Below are 19938 nucleotides of genomic sequence, written 5' to 3'. Positions count from 1 at the left end.
CCTAGCACAGATTGTGTTTTGTGGATAAATTTTTTTTCTTTCAGTTTTACTGAGATACAGTTGACATACATCACTGTGTAAGTCTAAAGCACCCAGTATGATGGTTTGACTTTCATATATTATGAGATGATTACCACAGTAAGTTTAGTTAATGTCTGTCATCTCATCCAGGTACAAAAAAGAAAAAAAAAGTTTTTTTCCTTGTGATGAGGACACATGTCTACTGTCTTAGCATCTTGTCAGTACACCAGACAGCAGCATCAACTATCATCATCATGTTGTACATCACATCCCCAGTATTTGTTTATCCCATACTGAAAGTTTCGTTTTTTTGACCACCTTCAACCAATTATGACTGACGATTACTTTTTAAAAAAAAATTTTTAATGTTTATTTATTTTTGAGAGAGAGAGAGAGAGACAGAGTGTGAGCGGGGTAGGGGCAGAAAGAGGGAGACACAGAATCTGAAACAGCTCCAGGATCTGAGCTGTCAGCACAGAGCCTGATGTGGGGCTCCAACTCATGGACCTTGAGATCATGACCTGAGCCGAACCTCAGATGCTTAACCAATTAAGCCACCCAGGTGCCCCTTGAGGATTACTTTTGACACAAATATCAGACATTATATGACTTCACTATAAATATTTCAGTATGTATCTCTAAGAGATACTCTGTTTTTTTAAACAAAATTGCAACACCAGTATCATACCTCAGGAAAACTGTAATAACAGTAAATATTTAATCAGTGTTCAGATTCCCTTGATTGACTCATAATTTTCTTTACAGTCTGTTTGTTTGAATTGGGATCTTAATAAAACCCACACAGTACAGTTGATTGATATGTCTTTTTAAGTCTCTGTTCATACATGAGGAAAAGATTTTCTTTCAAAATCTGCTTTTCAGAGACAAGATGAAAATCTGGCCACATGGAAACCTTTTCACTGGGGATTACATGGGGTGCAAATAAACGATTAGATTAATACTAATGTCAACCCATTGTCTATTGTGTGTCAGGAACTGGGTCTATTGTATGTCAGGTATGATACTAACGGTAATAATAGTAGTCACCTGTTGTTGCTTACTTCATACCAGATGCTTACTTTTCACAAATTAGCTTCAATTCTTTCTGCAGTTTGAGGTAATTTTTGTCATTCCCATTTTATAGGTGAAAAAATTAAGGCTAACCTACAGTTTCAGCCATTTAACAAGTGGCAGAGTCAGGATGTCACATTAGATTTGTCCGTGCATTCTTTCCAAACTGTCATACAAAGTGCGTTTCTCCTCAGATGTCAATCACCTTCACAAGATTTTTCTTTCTTTTGGCAGCTGGCGATTTACATTTTACTTAATAATGACTGTTGCTGGAATTGTATTTCTTTATGATGTAAGTTGTCTCTTTGATATTCTTTGACTGGAATTTGTCTTTAATTTTAAAAATTCTTGCCTGTGAATTCCTTAGAAAATAATATTCTCAGTAAAATAACCAGCTTTTATGCCTTTAAACTCATCCTAATGTCTAGAGGAGTCAGAAACCCTCAGGCTGTCTTTCAGAGCCTTTGTTAAGCTTTGAATTTGCAAATACTATTTTTTTTTTTTGCAAACATAAGTCTTAAACCTAATCTCTATTTCCACTCGCACAACCCATGTGCCAGCTACCCCTGAACTACTAACAATCCACTGAACACACTGGTATATCCTCACTTTTGGATTTTAGCACATTTCATCCCCTTTGCCAGAAACTTCTTGCCCTTCCCACCCCTATCCACCTGCCAAATCCCATCCCTGCCATATCGAATCCCACTTGTTCTATCAAGACTCGGTACTCACTCATCAGAAATCTTCCCTTCCCATATTACCTTTGCATTGTCTGCTTAAATAGTTATTAAATGATTACCTCATTAAGTGATAGATAGTTCACAGAAAAAAAAGAGATAACCAGCTTTTAGAGATTTCTTTCAAGATATTTTTATTGCTGCAGAAACAGCAGTCTGGTTCGGAAGTAATATCGTTAGAGGTTTCGCTTGTTTGAATAATTCCCTGCATGAGACAGCAAGGTGTGTGGTCCCAGATTCACTGGAAGTCATGAGCATCACAGATATGTTGTATGGGAAGATGTACAAAGAGAGAGAGGTTCAGCAGGAGCCACAGTTTACTGTGCATGTGTGCCCCCATCAGTGACATCAGGAAGAGCTTATGTTTTCTGCTGAAATCTGCCTTTGACTCCAAAGACATTTTCTCTCCCTTGGTTCCTTTTTTTTTCTTTTTCAGAAACCTTGGGTTTATGACCTGTGGGAAGTGTGGAATGGCTATCCCAGGCAGGTAAGTCCCCTGTGATACGGTCCCTCCCTTATGTCAGCTTTGGGCCCCTTAAATTGTCCCATGAGTTAGGTCTGAGCCCCCTTCCTACTCTCTGTCCATGTCTGTGCAATTCTTTGGCTCTTTCTCTACTGAAGCTTACTCCTCCTTATTCCTTATTTACCCGTCACATGTGTTTTTCCTTTAGTCTGTTTATGGTTAATGCAATTACATATTTGAGTTTAAATCTAGTATCTTACTATTTATTTTCTATTTGTACCACCTAGTGCATTTCCTTTTATTGTACTCTCTTCTTACTTTTTTATGGGCCAGTCAAGTTTTTGAAAAAAAAATTATTATTCCACTTTTTTCTTTATATTAGCTTTTCAGTTAGCTTTTATTCTTTTAGTATTTATCCCAGAGATCACCATGTGCATTTTTAAATTATTGGATGGAGTCTAATAAAACTTAGTGCTCTTACCTCTTTCCAGCCACTGGACAGTCATTAGAATACTTTGTATATATCCCCCTCCTATTTCCTCCTTCAAATATTTAAAACCTGACAAGTCATTGCTATTATTGTTTTGTAAATCAGTTAAATCTCCCTCCCAATGCTATGCCTTGTATCTTGCTTTTCCATGCTTCCATCTGGGATGATTATCCTTCTGGCTGAAGAAGTCCCTCTGGTTTGCTTTTCTGAGATGTTATCACTTTGCCTTCATTTTTTAGAGGATATTTTTCCTGGGTATAGAATTCTAGGTTAGCAGTGATTTTCCTTTAGCACTTTGAAAATGGCATTCCATTGCCTTCTGGATCCCATAATTTTCTTTAAGAATTCAGCTGTCAGTTTTTATTTTTGCCTCCTTGAACAAAATGTCTTTTTTCTCTGAGTTCTATATCTTGTCTTTGTCTTTCACATTTTATTATGATACGCATAAATGTGGTTTTCTTTGAATGCATCCTCTTTAATGTCCATAGTACTTCTTGAATCTGTGGTGTGATATCTTCAGTCAGTTTTAGAAAATCCTCAGCCATTGGGGCACCTGGGTGGCTCCGTCATTTAAGCATCTGACTGAAGCTCAGTTCATGATCTCACAGTTCGTGAGTTCGAGCCCCATATTGGGCCCTCTGCTGTCAGCATGGAGCCTGTTTCAGATCCTTTGTTTCCCTCTTTTTGCCCCTCCCCTGCTTGCTCTCTCTCTCAAAAATAAATAAAACATTTTTTAAAAAGAAAGGAAAATTCTTAGCCATTACTTTAGTTCCTTTCTCTTTCTTTTCTCTTTCTGGAATTCCAGTTACAGGTGTACTAACATGCTAGACCTTTACACTAAGTCCCATATGTCTCTTTTGCTTTTTCCAGTGTTTTCCATCCTCTTGCTTCTCTGAGCTTTAGTCTGTTGGGAGTTAATCCACCACAGATTTCTTGCATTTTTGCATGTCAAATGAAATGAAGCACTGCCTGCCTTTTGTTCTGTACTATCTTCTCAAGGATGTTTATATAACAGACAACCTGGGAAAATAGAAATGTCTCCTTCTGGAGCAAAGGGTAGGCATGTTACTATCTATTATGAAAGATTCAGGTTTCCTAGCTCAGTGTTCCTCTCTTGTAATACAACCCATTACATGTGCAGATGTCATCTGACCCTTTTTTTTTTTAGCCCTACATGAATTAAGATGGGAGAACTGGCCCAAATATTCATACTCTGGCAACTACTATTACTGTGAATAATAAACTATTCTTTATCTCTGACCCAGGAGTTTCATATCTTCAATCATTATCCATGAAACTGTGGCAAGCTATCCTGCAAGTAGGGTAAAATCTCAGATCCTTCACAGATCTGGATATATTGTATTTCGTGTCCTCTAGTTTGCTAGTGTCTTTTCTAGCAGTGTCTAAACTGCTGTTAAATATATCTTATAAATTATAGTTACTCTGTTTTCCAGTTCTCAAATTTTCATTTAATTCTTTTTTTAAATGGATTCCAGTTCTTTACTGAAATTTTCCACATATTAACCAAGTTTTCAAAGTTATTTTAAAGTCCTGGTCTGATGAATCCCATGTCTTCATCACCTATGGGTCTGTTCTATTTTCTTATTCTTATCTCCTTGTGCTTGATAACTTTCTATTGAATGATAGATATTGTATATGAAAAAGTATAGATGCTCAGGATAATATTATCTTCCTCTTGAGAAGATTTACTTTCACTTCAATTAGTTATAATAGAGACAGATCACCTTCATCTTATATGTGATTGAGTTGATTCAAGGTTGATTCCAGTCTTTTTGAGGGCAGATGTATTTACAACTTACCCATATTCCTAGGATATTTTCCTAGTGGTTTTAATAAAAGACTACAGCGTTTGCCAGGACTCTTCTTGCTTGGCTGGCCCTGAGTACCAATTTGCATCCTAGCAGTATGAGATTGCCAAAAGTCCATTTAACTTCGTCTACTTCTTAGTCTCTGGGTCCATGCTGCTTATAAATTGACAAATACTCACTAATGCTATACACAGGTGTAGTTTTCTTTGAATTTACCCTCTTTAGGGTCTGTAGTACTTCTTGAATTAAGGATGCATTTGAAATAAAGGATTCACTTTTAATGCATTTTTCTCTTTGAACTCTTAGCTTCACAGGTTCTGGATGCCTTGGTTGCTCTTTGATGCCTTCTCACAGATATTTTTATGCATTTTACCCGGATTTTTTTTTAGTTATTCTCACTAGGAGAATTAGTCTCATAGGTGCTTGTCTGACATAGAAGAAAGCAGCAGCTGTCTCATTCTTTTATGGCCTTACTGAGGATGATTAGTTGACCAGAAAATTATTCCTTTTAATATGTTAGCTTCAGTATTAAAGAATCAAAGGTTAGACCATAAGATACTCAGGCATTATGTAGGCCAAACTCCAGTCTTATTCTTCTGCTTCCAACTTACTCTGAACTTCTTAGGTATGTTAGTTATCTATTGGTACCTAACAAACCATCCTCAATACAGTGTCTTAAAACAACAACCATTTATTTGCTCGTGATTTGGGTTAACAATTTGAGCTGGGCTCAACTGAGCAGTTCTTTCTGTTCCATGTTGTGTTAAATGAATTCGTGCATGCATTTTTCAGTTGGTTGGTGGGTTGATTAGGGGATGGTTCATGTCCCTGGTGTCCTCATTCATATTTTTGGCGGTGGGCACCTTGATCCTCTACTTTGTTCTTATCAGCAGGATAGCTCAGATTTCTTACCTGGTGATTATAGACTCTCTGCTTGCATCATATTTGCTTATGATCCCTTGACCAAAGCCCAAGATCAAGTTCATGGTCATATAGACTATACCAGTGCATGGATATCAGAAGGTGAAATTCACTGGAGGCATTAATGTAACAATCCATTACACCAAGTAATATATCAACTTACCTAAAATAGGCACCGCACACACATACACACACTATAACATTATTAAGTAAGATTCTAGATGTAGAAATTTTTTTCAGAAGACATTTTTGGAGTATTTAAATAATTGTGTATATTTTATTACTGCCCTTTTTGAGAATAGGCCAATTCTGATTACTTAACTGCCACCAGTAAAGAGGTTAGGACATCAAATTTTGAATAGTATTCAAGAAACATAAAACAAGGTAAATTATGGGAATAGCAGAACAGACTGGCCAATATTCTTAAGGAAAGATTTTTGAATTTTTTTCCTAATTTAACTTTTAATCAACTAAAATAATGCAATCACACCTGTGGTAGTTTTATTAACTTTTTTTTTTAAGTGTTTATTTATTTTGAGAGAGTGAGAGAGAGAGAGCATGCATGTGCACATGTCAGTGGGGGAGGTGCAGAGAGAGAGGGAGAGAGAGAATCCCAAGCAGGCTCTGAGCTGTCAGCACAGAGGGCTTGATCTCATGGTTCGTGAGATGATGACCTAAGCCAAAATCAAGAGTTGAGTGCTTAACCGACCGAGCCACCCAGGCACTCCATAGTTTTATAAACTTTTAAATAAAACATTTAACTTGATTTTGGAATTTTTATCTACCCTTTTGGAAATAAAATGCTTTGAAATATTATCTTTGATTCCTTTTCAGAAATTGAAATCTTAAAGCATTGTAATTTTGTGGAATTAAATAGGTATAAACAATAGTTTAATGCCTTATAATGAGTTATTGATGATGCTAAAGCAGTGAATTTTTCTCATTTCTCATTTTCCTCAGCCCTTGCTGCCTTCTCAGTACTGGTACTACATTTTGGAGATGAGTTTTTATTGGTCTCTGATATTTAGCTTTGGCTCTGATGTCAAGAGGAAGGTAAGTATCTTGTTTACAAAACTACTTGTTGTACTTCTTCAAAAATTTTTACCCTCCCCCCCAAATCTTAGTCTTTAAATTGTATTCTTCCATGTGTGTAGTTTCAGTTCATAGCCTTTTTGCATTTTATATAGCACATAGATTAATGCAAATCTTGCTCATACTTTGGTGCCTTGGCAGGTTTTTGTAGTGGAACATTAGAGAAACTTTAATGTGGAACCCCCCCCCCCACCACCCCGCCTTTTGTTCAGTGAGAAGAGAACTCTCCATTATGTGATCTGTTTTTTCCTTTTGGTTTGGGAATTTGATGTTCTTTAGGTCCTAGTAGTTTTAATTCTGCGGCCACATCTTTTAGTTGATTACAACCTACCTTATGTAATTCTTTGATGTACTCAAAAGGTTTTAAAAACATGCTGTCCTTAATTCATCCAAGATCTTTACAAGGAAACTTTGCTTCAGGCATGATTAGTTTTGCTTTATATGCAGGGAAATTGAGTTACAGGCATGTTAAATGTATCCTCCCACATAACAAAGTGAGGCGTTTTAGGAACTGTTTAGGAACCATTTGCTGGTAAAGAAAACCATATTAGAATCTCAATGCAATCACAAGATTTCATCATCTATGTTAGCAACACATATCAAATGATACTCTTGGCATATACTTCATATGGTATACTCTATTTAAAAGTCAGTTTGTAACAAAATTTGTGTGATAAGTAAAGTTAAGTTGAACTCAGTTTTAAGGAGATAAGACCAATTGGCTTGAATAAATGATGTTTGGGGGTGTGATGGTGTCCACTGTCCACATTAAGGGGTTCAATCAACTGCAGTTAACTGGAGATCTAACAGAAAACTTCTGGAATGTAAGTATAAGAACATATTATGAAAAAATCTGATAGAAACAATCTCCTTCCCACACACTTAATAATAGCTGTGGATTAACTGTCATTAAGTTATTAACTGTCATTTAGTTTGGGCTAAGAATACATCAAAATGAAATTGTTTGAGCCATTTTCTCAAGGGAGAGAATTGAAAATAATCACTTTTAGAAGGTCTTCATAGATATACTAAGGTGGGTTGATCCTATAACGATCCTGTCTTTCTCCCACCTTTGATTTTTCAGTAGTTGGTTTCTCTTTATTACATACAAGTGCATTGGGTACCTTTTCAAAAATTAAATGTAAATATATGTCATATATTTGTAAATACATGTCTTCAGAGACATACGAGACATACAACTATCAGGAGGGGGGTAAAACACAGGCTCTGGAATTGGAACGCCTGGGTTTGAATCTGTGACTTCACCACTCACTAACATCTCAAGCTAACTGGCCAAACCCCCTGATCTTCATTTTCTTATCTGTAAAATAGAGCTAAAAATAGTTCCTGTCTCTGGTTATTATGAGAATTAAGCAGATTCACCCATACAGAGCACTTCTTGGTATACAGTAAGTGCTCAATTAGTTAGGCTGTTATTAGTATCATATTTACTCTTTTACTTTGGCTACAAGGAAACTGAAATCTTTAAGTTTTTTTAAAACATCTTTATTGAGGTGTCTGCATACTACAATCCATTCATCTAAAGTACATAGTTCAGTGGTTTTGAATATATCCACAGAGCTGTGCAATCATCACCATAGTCAGTACTAGAGCATTTTTGTCACCCCCAACAAGAAATTCTGTACCTTTTTGCAGTCACTCCCCATTCCTCCTAACTTCCTCAGCCCTAGGCAACCACTAATCTACTTTCTGTCTTTGTGGATTTTCCTCTTCTGTATATTTCGTATAAATTGAATCATATAACAAATCGTTTTTTGTGTCTGGTTTTCACTTAACATAATGTTTTCAAGGTTCATTCATGTTGAAGCATGTATCCATACTTCATTCCTTTTAATTGCTAAATAATAGTCCACTGTATGGATATACTACATTTTATTCATCTATTTATCACTTGATGGCTATTCGGGATGTTTTCTTTTTTTGGCTGCCAGCAATAATGCTGCTGTGAACATTCATAGGCCAGTTTTTGCATGGAGATATTTTTATTTCTCTTGGGTCTTATACCTAAGAGTGGAATTGCTGGGCTATATGGTAATTTTATATTTAACCTTTTGAGCAACTGCAAGGTAGCCATAGCATTTTACATCCTACCAGCAATATATAAGCATGCCAGTTTTCTACCTCCTTGCCAACACTTGTTATTTTTCTTCATCATTTTTATTATAGCCATCCTAGTGGGGATGAAGTGGTTTTGATTTACATTTTCTTGACAGCCCATGGGTTGAGTGTCTTTTTTGTGTACTTTTTGGCCATTTGTATATTTTGTTTGCAGAAAACCTTTTAAGGTTTTATGTTCAATTGTAATAGCTTTCTTTAGCCTAGATTTGCTAATATATTTGTTACACTTTCATTTGTTACTTGTTTCATATGCAGCAACTCTTATTTTAATGGTTGTATAGTTTCACTATATTGTGTATCTGTCTTTTTCCCTTGTTGGAATTAGACAGGGAATAAGTGATAGATTTAAATATACACATGAATATACTCATGTGTGTATGTGTATGGGATGGGATGTGTATGTATATCCAGTGTGAGGCAGTGGAAAGATGTTAGGAGATGTTTAGGATTTAGATGACAACTATTCAATGCTGTCTCAGAGTTCAGTGACTTCAGTGATGCGGATAATATGTGCTAGTTCCCTTGCAAGAATTGTGTTTAAGAATTAAAGTGAAAGCATTTTACAAATTTCAAAAAGGTGCAGATGTAAGTTACTGGTTTTTTTTTTTTTAAATGTTGTTGTTGTTGTTGTTGTTGTTGTTGTTGTTGTTAGCTCTTCCAGTGATTAGGAAATAACTGCATTTGCTTAATAGCCGCTATTTTCCTCTCATTATATAGGATTTTCTAGCTCATGTCATCCACCACCTGGCTGCTATTAGTTTGATGAGCTTCTCTTGGTGTGCTAATTATATCCGCAGTGGGACCCTCGTGATGATCGTGCATGACGTGGCTGACATTTGGCTGGAGGTAAACTTTTGCCATTAAAAAAAGTAATAACAATACCACGTCCCGGGTTTTTGTGTCTCGTCCCAGGAAGAATTGTCTGTGAGTGATTTAGCAGGGCTCTCTGTCGTGAAAACACCCGAAGTCTGAGGATGTCTCCGGGCTTAAAGAAAGGAAATCTTTTAGTTTTTAGTTTCCATCCTTCTCCAGGGTACTTGAGAGAGGTTAACTCATGGGATCCCACTTGCAAAAGTCGCACGCAGATACTAGCTCACAAAGTACACTGATGTCTCTGAGGAAGGAATGAACTCTAGTCTTTGAAAAGGAAACCTTGGATTTGTGGCATTATGGATTCTTAATATTGGATGATACCATATATTTCCTTAAGCCAAAGATGAACACCCATTGGATGCTTGCACTCCCCCACACGGATGGTCCTCCAGCTTTAAGGAATGAGAGCTGATGTTTATTTAAATGACATTTCTTTTCTAAGGACGGAATGTTTTGGAGCAGGGGACATTAAAGCAAGAGTCTTCTTAATCCCAAACAACACAAAATATGAGAAACAAAACAAAATTAGGATTGTTTTCTCTACATGTTTCTGTTATGTATTGGTTCCCGTTTGCCCTGAGGCAGTGATCCGAGGGTCCTCTTCCCGGCCAGCTCTCCTGCTGTACTTAGGGTCACATTTCCCAGAGCCACTTAGTGTGTCCTTTAAATACCTTCGTTTATAATACAGCTGAGGAAAATGATGCCAACCCGTTTCATGTTCAGGATCGCCTGAATATAGGTTGGTATGGAAGAAATTAAATTTGATAGGATCTTGTTTTTCTAGAGCAGCGTTCACCAAACTTTTTGGTGAAGAGCCAGATAGTAAATCTCGCCTTGTGGGCAACATAGGATCTCTTGCCATATATTCTTTTTGTTTTTTATTTTCTCATACCCCTTTAAAAAGTGAAACCCATCCTTAAGGAGTGACAAGCTTTAGCCCATAGGCTGGACTGTAGTTTGCTAAACCCTTTTCTAGATGTAACCAGAAGTCATTTGAAGCTATTTTGAAGCAACTGGCTACTGTTAAAATATCAGATGTGCACAGAATTTTGTTTCTTCTATGCAATTGCAGTTAGACATGTAAATCCCATTCTAAAGGTCTGGATTATTCAGGGCAGCAGATGGCTTAGCAAAAGAAGGATTATGCCAGTTTTCCCATGTATCGCTGTCTGAATGTAGCCATCTCTGTTATAATTACCTCCTTCTCTGATCATATCTCGGTAACCCTGCCTGTAAATTAAAACCATATTGGCCATGACTTAAGAATTTTATGCTACTCTGTTGCTTCTAAGCCCTCTAGCCTTTGGTGTAAATCCACTGTAAAACAGCTTCACTGTGTTGTTAAAAGGGAGTTAGCTGTTGGGACTGGGAATAAGCACTGGGCTGTCCCTGTCCACCCTCCCCCACCTTATCACTGACACGATAGAACTCCCTGGGTGATTTGGGCAAATCACTTAATGCTTTGTTTTCTGTCCTCAGCTGTAATATGAGAAGTCATATCTACCCCTTAGGGTATATTGTGAAATTTAGCTCATTACTGTTTGGAAATGTTCTGGGGTTCTTAGGTGAAAAAAAAAAAAAGAACAGAAGAAAAATGAAATGTCAAACTCAGAGGTCCCTTCGTGAATAAACTATGAGAACAGCTTCATGTTGTTAGTGATCATGAATCATTTCTGATTCACAAGCCATGATCTAACTTGAGGTTCAACGAGCAAGGCCAGTACCTTCCACCAGCTGGGAAGAGGCAGCATGAAGTAGTGGAATGGAGCTCATTTTTTATATCTTCCAGAGGGTGCCTAGTCCACAGCTTCCTTGAGTAGTTGGTTTTAGTGTTTGTCTTCTTGGGCAAGTTCTATCTGAACCCAGACGTGGTACAACTTTTGCCCCTGTTTAGACCCTCCTAAAGATGGTGCCTATTGATCTTTCAGATTCCTCAAGAGAGTTGGTAGGTCATTTTCTTAGCTCTTTCTTTGCAAGGAAAAATAGCCCCAATATCTATGATCACTCTTACTCAGAAGGTGCCTTTGCCTTCTTCAAGCATCTTCCTGACCCTCTAGTTTTCCACACGTTCAAGTTTGGATCCAGGACCCAACCCTTTAATGGTATCATCATATCATTTCATTTATGAATATTTAATTGAAGAATTTTATACTAAATCACTTTATCTGAACGCAATTGCTTTCTTTTGTTTTCAGTCTGCGAAGATGTTTTCTTATGCTGGATGGAAGCAAACTTGTAACACACTGTTTTTCATCTTCTCCGCCATATTTTTCATCAGCCGCCTCGTTGTCTTTCCCTTCTGGTGAGTAGACAAGGTGCTGTACCATGACTTTGGTCACTGTGCTGAGGTGGCCTTGGCATGTTGTCGAAGTCAGAGTGTTGCCCTCTCCTCCTTACACTGATGTCCGGTTGTTAGTGCCAAGTTCAGTTGGAAACACTAATGTGAAGGGGCCATTTTTATAAATAATTAAAACAACGCCTTCCAGCGTGGAAAAGGCTTATTACAAAAGGAGGTGGGAAATGTGTAACCCAATGGGTAAGCAGCAGCTCTGACTCTATGTTTTGTTTTGTGAATATGGATCTTTGTGATTAACAGCTTTTCCAGTTATTCAGTGAAATATCATTGGCCAATCAGCAGCTCTTTGAAAGAGAGGCATGTTCTATGTTAAAAATAACATTAATTGTGGTCACCATTAATTGAATGCCAGACACTGGATTAGGCCCTTTGTATAATTTGGCTCTAGTCTATACAACAAATCATAAAGATAGGTATTACCAGTCCTACTTCACAGATGAAGAAAGTGATACTGATTTCATTCTCCATGATCACTGGCCCTAACAAAGTTCTGGATATCTTTTCAATATTGATCGGCTCTCGATCAGCCTGTTGATTTTATTTAGTCAAGGGCAAGGGTTGAAGAACTTATATAGTGTCTCCCCTGACAGTCATCCCTTTGACAAGCATACTTTTCCACGTGTTGATTGACAGGAACCAGAGGACAAATGTGAGGAAGTCTTTGATGGTTTGGAAGAAAGAATTTATAACCAGCCATAGATTGGGGCCGGACTAGGAGTTTCAGATCCTCTCAGCAGAAAAGTTAGTGTCATTGAAGATCCTGGGTTGCAGGGGAAGGGGATGGAGACCCACTTCCAGGCCTGGTTCCTAGTGGGTGGACAGCATCCTTGACTAGACCCCAGGGAAGTCTGGTCAGAGAGGTCAAGGGATGCTGCCCTCCCTATGGAAGCCAGCTACAGCTTTAAACATAGACCAATATCTTACTTAGACATTTTCTGGAGAGGAGCAGCAGCGTGTGGTAGTTAAGTTCATGGATGCAAGTTGGGCGTGGATTCAAATCCTGGCCCCACACTTACTACCTGTGTAATCTTGGACATATTAGATATTTCCTTGTGCCTCAGTTTTCTCATATGTAAAATGTAAGTGTTGTCACAAGGCTTAAATAAAATAATACATATAAAATAGTTCAGAATGACATCTGAAACGTAGTAAGGACTCAGCAAATGTCAGCTATGTTTGCTGAAGTTATTAATAATTCTCCAAGAATTTGAAGTTTCATCTAGAATCATCTAGATGATTCATCTAGAATTTTCACCTAGAATCAAATGTGAGATCCATCTTTGAAATACTCTCCTTGGTTGAAGAATCACATTATCCTCACTTTTGCTTTGGTTGAGCAAGTGTGTTTATGAAATTATAATATTGTATGATAGCAATTATTGATAGGATAAGTACTGACTTTCAGGTAACTGTTGACTTACGGCTTTTCAGTGTGAATTTTATGATGCTATAAATCCAGCATTTGTCCATCGATTCCTCTTATTATGTTCCAAAGACACCATGCGTTCCAGTTATCTGTTGCTACATAATAAACCATCTGTACACTTAGTGGCTTAAGACAGTGTTTAAGGAGCTTTTTTTGTAAAGGGCCGTAGAATAACTATTTTAGGATTTAAGGGCTACATATGGTCTCTGTCACATATTATTCTTTGCTTTGTTTTGTTTCTTTTACACCCCTTTAAAAATGTACCAAACCCAGATGATCTCACAGGCTGTAGAAAAACAGGTTGCAGGCCAGATTTTACCACCAGGCCTCAGTTTGCAGACCTCTCTTTTAAAAAAACAACACTTATTGATTATTATTATTATTATGACTTACGGGTTTGGGAGTTGCCCAACCTCAGCTAGGTGGTTTTCATTTAGAGTCTCTTCATGTGGTTACAGTCAGATGTGGCCAGAATTGGACTCTTCTTAAAGACTTCCACACTCCACATGGTTGAGATAACACACATAGGATCAATTGGTTGATGCTGATGGCTAGTTGGGACCTTGGGTAGGCCTGTCAGCTGGCGTACCCTCCATTGGCCTGACCTCCCCATAGCATGGCAGCCGGATTTCAATAGTGAGCAGCTCATAAGAGAGCTAGGCAGATGCTGTGTCTCCTTTTATAACCCACCTGCAGAAGTACCATCATGCCACGTCCGACCTCTTGTTCTTCATTGGATCCAGGTGACTAAGCCCAGCTCATATTTGAGGGAAGGAAAATTAGACTCCATTTATCCACAGGAGTAGTTTCAAAGAATTTGCGGGGATATTTTAAAAAGCATACACCGTGGAAGCTCTCAGTGCAGGGAACTCTCTGAGAAGCTTCTAAGTGTTGCTGCTGTGGTTGGCTTTTGATTTAGCAATGAAGGACATTAACCTCAGACATTCCCATGATGTCTTAAATCAACAAGCAAGCTTACTCTTGCCCAGAAAACAACCAAACATCATGCTGGGGTTGAGGGATTGTGGAGGTGGTGTGTGAACTTTCCCACATACCCTCGTCTTTAAAAATCCTAGATTTAAGTCATTCCCTTGCCAGCATTTCTGCATTTCAAGGAGAATTAGTTGCATGTATTTGGCATTTTCTTGATCTTGATACTTCACTGACTTCACCAGCCCACTGCAGAGGGCAGCCAATACCACGGTTTGCTGTCTTCAGGGAGTTGGATTGCAAATAAACCAGTATTAACAGACTTGACTGTAAAAATCGTTTTGCTGGTAAAAATTTTTCTGCGCTGACGTTGACTGGTCCTCATTGGAAGGTTGAGGAAAACTTCACCAAGCTATTGGAAGTTTGGGTGATTGGTTCTTGATGGTTTTTGAAAGAATCAGTTGCAGTGTGTTACTCTAGCTTAAATAGTGTTCCCATCAGCTTGAACGTGTTACACAATCATCTTGCGGTGCCAAAGAGGAAAAGTCAGTTCCTTGTTGTTAGCCTGACTCCAAGCATCTGTCTAAAATGTGTAACTGTAGATTCATTTTTCAAGGATATTTTATTAGTTCAGTTTTGGGGGGGATGGAATTTACTACGGACCAAACAATGTGCAGATGATCGACCTATTTCCAGATTCAGACATTTTTGAGGTGCCGTGGGAGGCAGCTGGCCATCAGTTGCTCTGTTCCTCCCAACTGTTTTTGTTGCACCTTTTGTGGTAAGATGAAGGGCTGAGTGGGGAGAAAGCTGACCCCTCTGAAATGTATCCAGAAACTTTGAGAGAAGGAACTAGAGCTTGTCCATTACACATGTCTTTCCCTTTCTTTCACTTTCCCTACATTTTCCCCAGCCTCAAGCATATTTGCTATTGTCTGATCGCTTTCTCTTTGTATTAGTACAACTGTGCCTTCTCTTCTCTCCTCCTTTTTTCCGGAATCTTACTTAGCCAGTTCTTACTCAATCAGTGTCAGCAAGAAGTAATTACATTGTTTTTTAAAATACTGTTCCTCTCAACATTAGGCAGGAATTCCAACTGGCCTTGGTCAAATTACTTTAATCTAACTGCCTACTTACCTCATTTGTTTGCATTTTTATTCAAAGCCATTTAAATCTCAGGCTTAGTTTTTTACACTTTATTACCAACTGTTGTTTTAAAATAATGACTTCTAAACTGTTGAATTATTGGATGTACCTATCTATTGGAACAGTATCTGAACACTTCCAGGGAATCATTAGGCTAGAAAGCCCTTCCTAAGTTCAGGTAAACAACTCCCCTGACTCTCGAAAATTTCCTCCATAAACAACAAGAACAGATAACAATTTAGTCCAGGCTGTTCCAGCTGAAGGAAAGGAGCTCTCTGTCTCAGCTGAAGTTTACAGGTGGTGGTGCTGGCTCACTGTACTTCTCCATTTCTGGAACTCATCACAGCTAGATGTTGTGAGAAATACATGGACGAACAAGACACAGTTCCTACTGTGCAGGAGGTCACGACGGTGGTAGAAGAGATCTTTGTATCAACTACCTCATCTATATATGTGAAGACTATTATATTATGTGATCTGTCTACTGGATGTTCAAAAAAAATTTTCCAACAGTGAGTAATATTCAAATAAGTAACTTCCTGACCTCCAAGGGTCCACATGCTGTGGTAACTTTATATTCCCCATCACTGGCTCACTAGGCTTCAGCCTGCAGCTTTTGGTGATCTGGCTCTCACTGGCATAGAAAAATGGTACTCTGGGAAGCCTCATGTGAAAGGGAATTCTGTGAATGATGTGACGATATAAATACTCAGAATGGCTATCAGAAAGAGGACAGTTTTAAAAAAGACAAGACAAAGCTGAAAGCGTAGAGCAGTGCATTTAGCAGACACTCATCGGAGGGAAACAAGAATAAGGACACAGTGGACCTTTCCCATTGTCATAAGGCCTGGAGCCTCTGTTCTTTTTTTTGTAATGTTAATTTATTTTTGAGAGAGAGAGACAGAGCGCAAGCAGGAGAGGGGCAGAGAGAGAGGGAGGCACAGAATCCCAAGCAGGCTCCAGGCTCTGAGCTGTCAGCACAGAGCCCCACGCGGGGCTCGAACTCACTGACTGTGAGATCATGACCTGAGCCCAAGTCTGGCACTTAACTGTTTAAGCTACCCATGTGCCCCTGGGTACCTCTGGAGCCTCTGTTCTGAATGATAAGGGCAGAGCATGGGTCCAATTGTGCCATGGCGCCATGCCCTCATGGGATGGTACAGTGCCCTTCGCATAGCCACCAGAGGAAAGGAGGGACTTGTGCAATGCAAGAGTGGCTCTGCTGAAGCTGGGGCCACTCCCTTGAGCCTCTGCTGCAGATGAGTATCTCGGAACTAGACTTTCCAGTTACATACTTTATGAGGGAGACTGTGAATTTCACCGCCTGTGTTTGTTCAGTGTCTCATTCGACAGGGTGCCCTCACTGGAGCTCCTTCCCTCGCACCCCACATGCTTGGCACTTCTGCTGTTCATAAGTTCATAAAGGACAACTACAGCACTCACCCTTCTTCAAATCATGGTATTTTAGAAAAAGGACCTTTTACAGAATTTGGTCATTTATATATTTGGAAATAATTCCAGGCTTACAGGATAATTTCAAGTATGTTACAAAGAGCTTCACTGTATTCACCCAGATTTACTAGTTAGTATTGTGTCCTGTTTGCTTTCTCCTCCCTTCTCTCTCCCCACTGCCCCATCACTCTCAGCGCACACACACACACACACACACACACGCACGCACACACACACAAGCACGTGTGTACATATATATTTTTTCTAAATCATTTGAAAGTTGCAAGCATCATGTCCCTTTATTCTTTTGTTCTTCGGTGCGGATTTCCTAAGAACAGGGAGATCCTTTTACAGAATCACAGGAATAGTTGTCGATTTCAGGAAATGTAGCAATCTACCATCCATGTTTCAGTTTTGTCCATTGATGCAATAATGCCTTTATTGCTTTGTTCCCTCCTCCTGGATCCCGCCCAGGATCACATTTTGCCTTCAGTTGTCATTCCCCCAGGGACAGTTCCTCACCCTTCCCGTGTCTCGTGTCATCAACATTATTGAAGCATTTAGACCCCCGATTTATTTTCCAGGTGAGGGGTTAAGATATTTCTGGGCTCACACAGCTAGTTATGAAAGAACCGAGACAAGAAACAGGACAGTTGAAACTGAGAACAGATATGTTTCAAATTAAATGACTAAACTGGACAGCTAAAAGCAGGCATAATTTGCCTTCCCTAAGTATTTATTAAGTTTTCTTCAACTACGCAGTCACTTTGAAATACAAGACATCCCTGAAATATAAGGTAGGCAATTACTCACCAGTAGAACCAGTATTTGTTATCCTGAAAAGGCTTAGGGCTCACCCCCGTGATTAGCAGAAGACCTTTCGGTGTGCATTAGGAAAATACAACTTGTGGTGGCTGCCTTATCTAGCCCAGCAAAACCAGCTACTATTTATACCAGCAATGTGATCTTTTCAAGCCACCAAAGCTGCACTGATTGCCATAGAGTGGAGATGGGAAACAGAACCAAAGCGGGGAAAAGCCAAGGTTCGCAATCCCGGGGCGTGGTACTCCTGCCACCGTTTGGACAGATTAAAGGCGGTGGACGGAACAAAGTGGCTCCAGGAATCCAGGAGCGCAGCAGTCTCGGGGCATCCCCTGTGAAGTGAGAAATTCCATGTAGCCCGGAAGGTAAACAGGTGTTGGCGTGCTCATTCATGTGCCAGCACACATGACACACATGTGTTTGGGACAAAACTGAGGAGGACAAAGTGTTTATTTTTCCCTTCCTCCCATTCTTCTTTTAGCAAAGGAGGAGAAGAAATTGGGATTGAGAGACTGGACCATCCTTAGTGAGCACCCTGAGACCAACAGAAGGAGGTCCTGAAAATGTAACCACAGCCCCCAAACCTGCTGTCCCTGGGGCCACGGTGGCCACCCCCTTTGGAGCTCCTCTCCACTTCTGTCCCCTCTGTCCTCCCACAGAGAATGTTCTGGCAGCACAGCGTCCCCACTCCTCTGGAGCTCCTCTCCCTCTCCTGAGTGGCTCCCCCCTCCTCTCCCTAAGCAGAAACTCCAGCCCAGGGAGCTGCACTCCCCTCCCACCCCATAAGCCACCTGTAGTGGGAACGGGTGGGTGGAAAAGCAGTCATCCTCACAACAGTAGTGACAGTAATAGTCCCAGCTACCATTTTTCGAGTGCTTCCTGTATGCTAAGCTCTTCCCATTTGTCAACTCCTCTAACCCTCACGACAGTCTGACGAGGGGAGTGGTGTTGTTTTGATCTGACAGAAGAAACCATGCCCAGAGCAGTTCTGTAACTCGCTGAAGACAGCAGGAGAGACATGATCCTAATCTACCAGGCTCCAGAGCCCACGCCTTGTCTCTCTCCTCTCTGCAGCTCTCTCAGAAGGCATTTGCATTTTAATGGTAGTCTCCTCCATTTCTAGGACTCCACAGTTTGCAAAGCTGGCTGTGTGTCCCCCTGGAGCCTCCCTGTCACAGGGGTAGGGGGTGACTTCCACCCTGTCCCAGGACCAGGAAGCTCAGTGACATGTGCTCAGGTTATGAGGCAAGAAAACAGCCCCGGAATGGCCTCAGCCCGGGCATCCTCTCTGCTGAGTTTAGTCCTAGCGTATCACTCCCCTTTCTACATCCAGCAAAGCTTCCTGATGCCATGACATGCAAGGCCAACATGAGATGGCTCCATTCAACTCTCCACTGGCATCTCACACCGCCCCCCTCTAACGGTCCTCTCCCTTAAGCTGCACCGGTCTTGTTTTAGCCCTTGACTTTTCCATGATGCCTCCCACCCGAGGGCTCTGTACATGTGGTTCCTTCCAACCAGAACCCTCTTTTCTGTGTCTTCCCTTTAAGAATAGAGAAATAGGGAAATCACAGGTCAGTCAGAACCCTTTTTCTTTCCTTTGCATGGATCACAATGAGTAACTGCATTATTCACATTCCCTGGTAGAATCTGTAAAGTGGATGCTTTTGAGTAGTTCCCTTTACTGTTTTTGATACTGACAAATCCCTATCGGGGACCTAGTAAGGAGCAAGCCTCTGGAACAGGTGAAGGGAGGGCACAGAGATGAAGACGTACAAGCATCTATTAGTACAAGGCAGGTTGAATGAATCAGGCCAAACGCTCTAAAGGAGGAGGTAGTGGGGGAGCCTAGAGAAATACTATACATTCAGAGGTGATCAGAACAGCACCGAGACTTGTTACAGAGGCTCCCGTGCTTGCTTTGATGGGTGAAAAGAGTTTTAGCTGAAGATGGGAAGGGCGGGGCGCCTGGGTGGTTCAGTCAGTTAAGAATCTGACTTTGGGGCGCCTGGGTGGCTCAGTCGGTTGCGCGGCCGACCTCGGCTCAGGTCATGATCTCTCGGTCCGTGAGTTCAAGCCCCGCGTCAGGCTCTGTGCTGACAGCTCAGAGCCTGGAGCCTGTTTCAGATTCTGTGTCTCCCTCTCTCTGACCCTCCCCCATTCATGC

General features: G+C 40.1%; 1 protein-coding gene across 6 annotated transcripts in view; it reads left to right on the top strand.

Annotated features, from left to right (window-relative positions):
• CERS3 (ceramide synthase 3) overlaps positions 1-19938 on the top strand; it is a 125884-nt gene that overhangs the window by 62481 nt on the left and 43465 nt on the right. For all 6 annotated transcript variants that reach the window (XM_058736758.1, XM_058736756.1, XM_058736754.1 and 3 more), the window contains 5 exons: positions 1327-1384; positions 2269-2319; positions 6496-6588; positions 9484-9612; positions 11835-11941. In XM_058736758.1, the coding sequence (XP_058592741.1) occupies positions 1327-1384; positions 2269-2319; positions 6496-6588; positions 9484-9612; positions 11835-11941 (438 nt within the window). The remainder of the gene's footprint in view (positions 1-1326; positions 1385-2268; positions 2320-6495; positions 6589-9483; positions 9613-11834; positions 11942-19938) is intronic.

Source organism: Neofelis nebulosa, chromosome 7 (genome assembly GCF_028018385.1).
Source record: "Neofelis nebulosa isolate mNeoNeb1 chromosome 7, mNeoNeb1.pri, whole genome shotgun sequence".
In the NCBI taxonomy this organism is placed as follows: Eukaryota; Metazoa; Chordata; class Mammalia; order Carnivora; family Felidae; genus Neofelis; species Neofelis nebulosa.
This window is presented reverse-complemented; position numbering and strand designations above follow the sequence as displayed.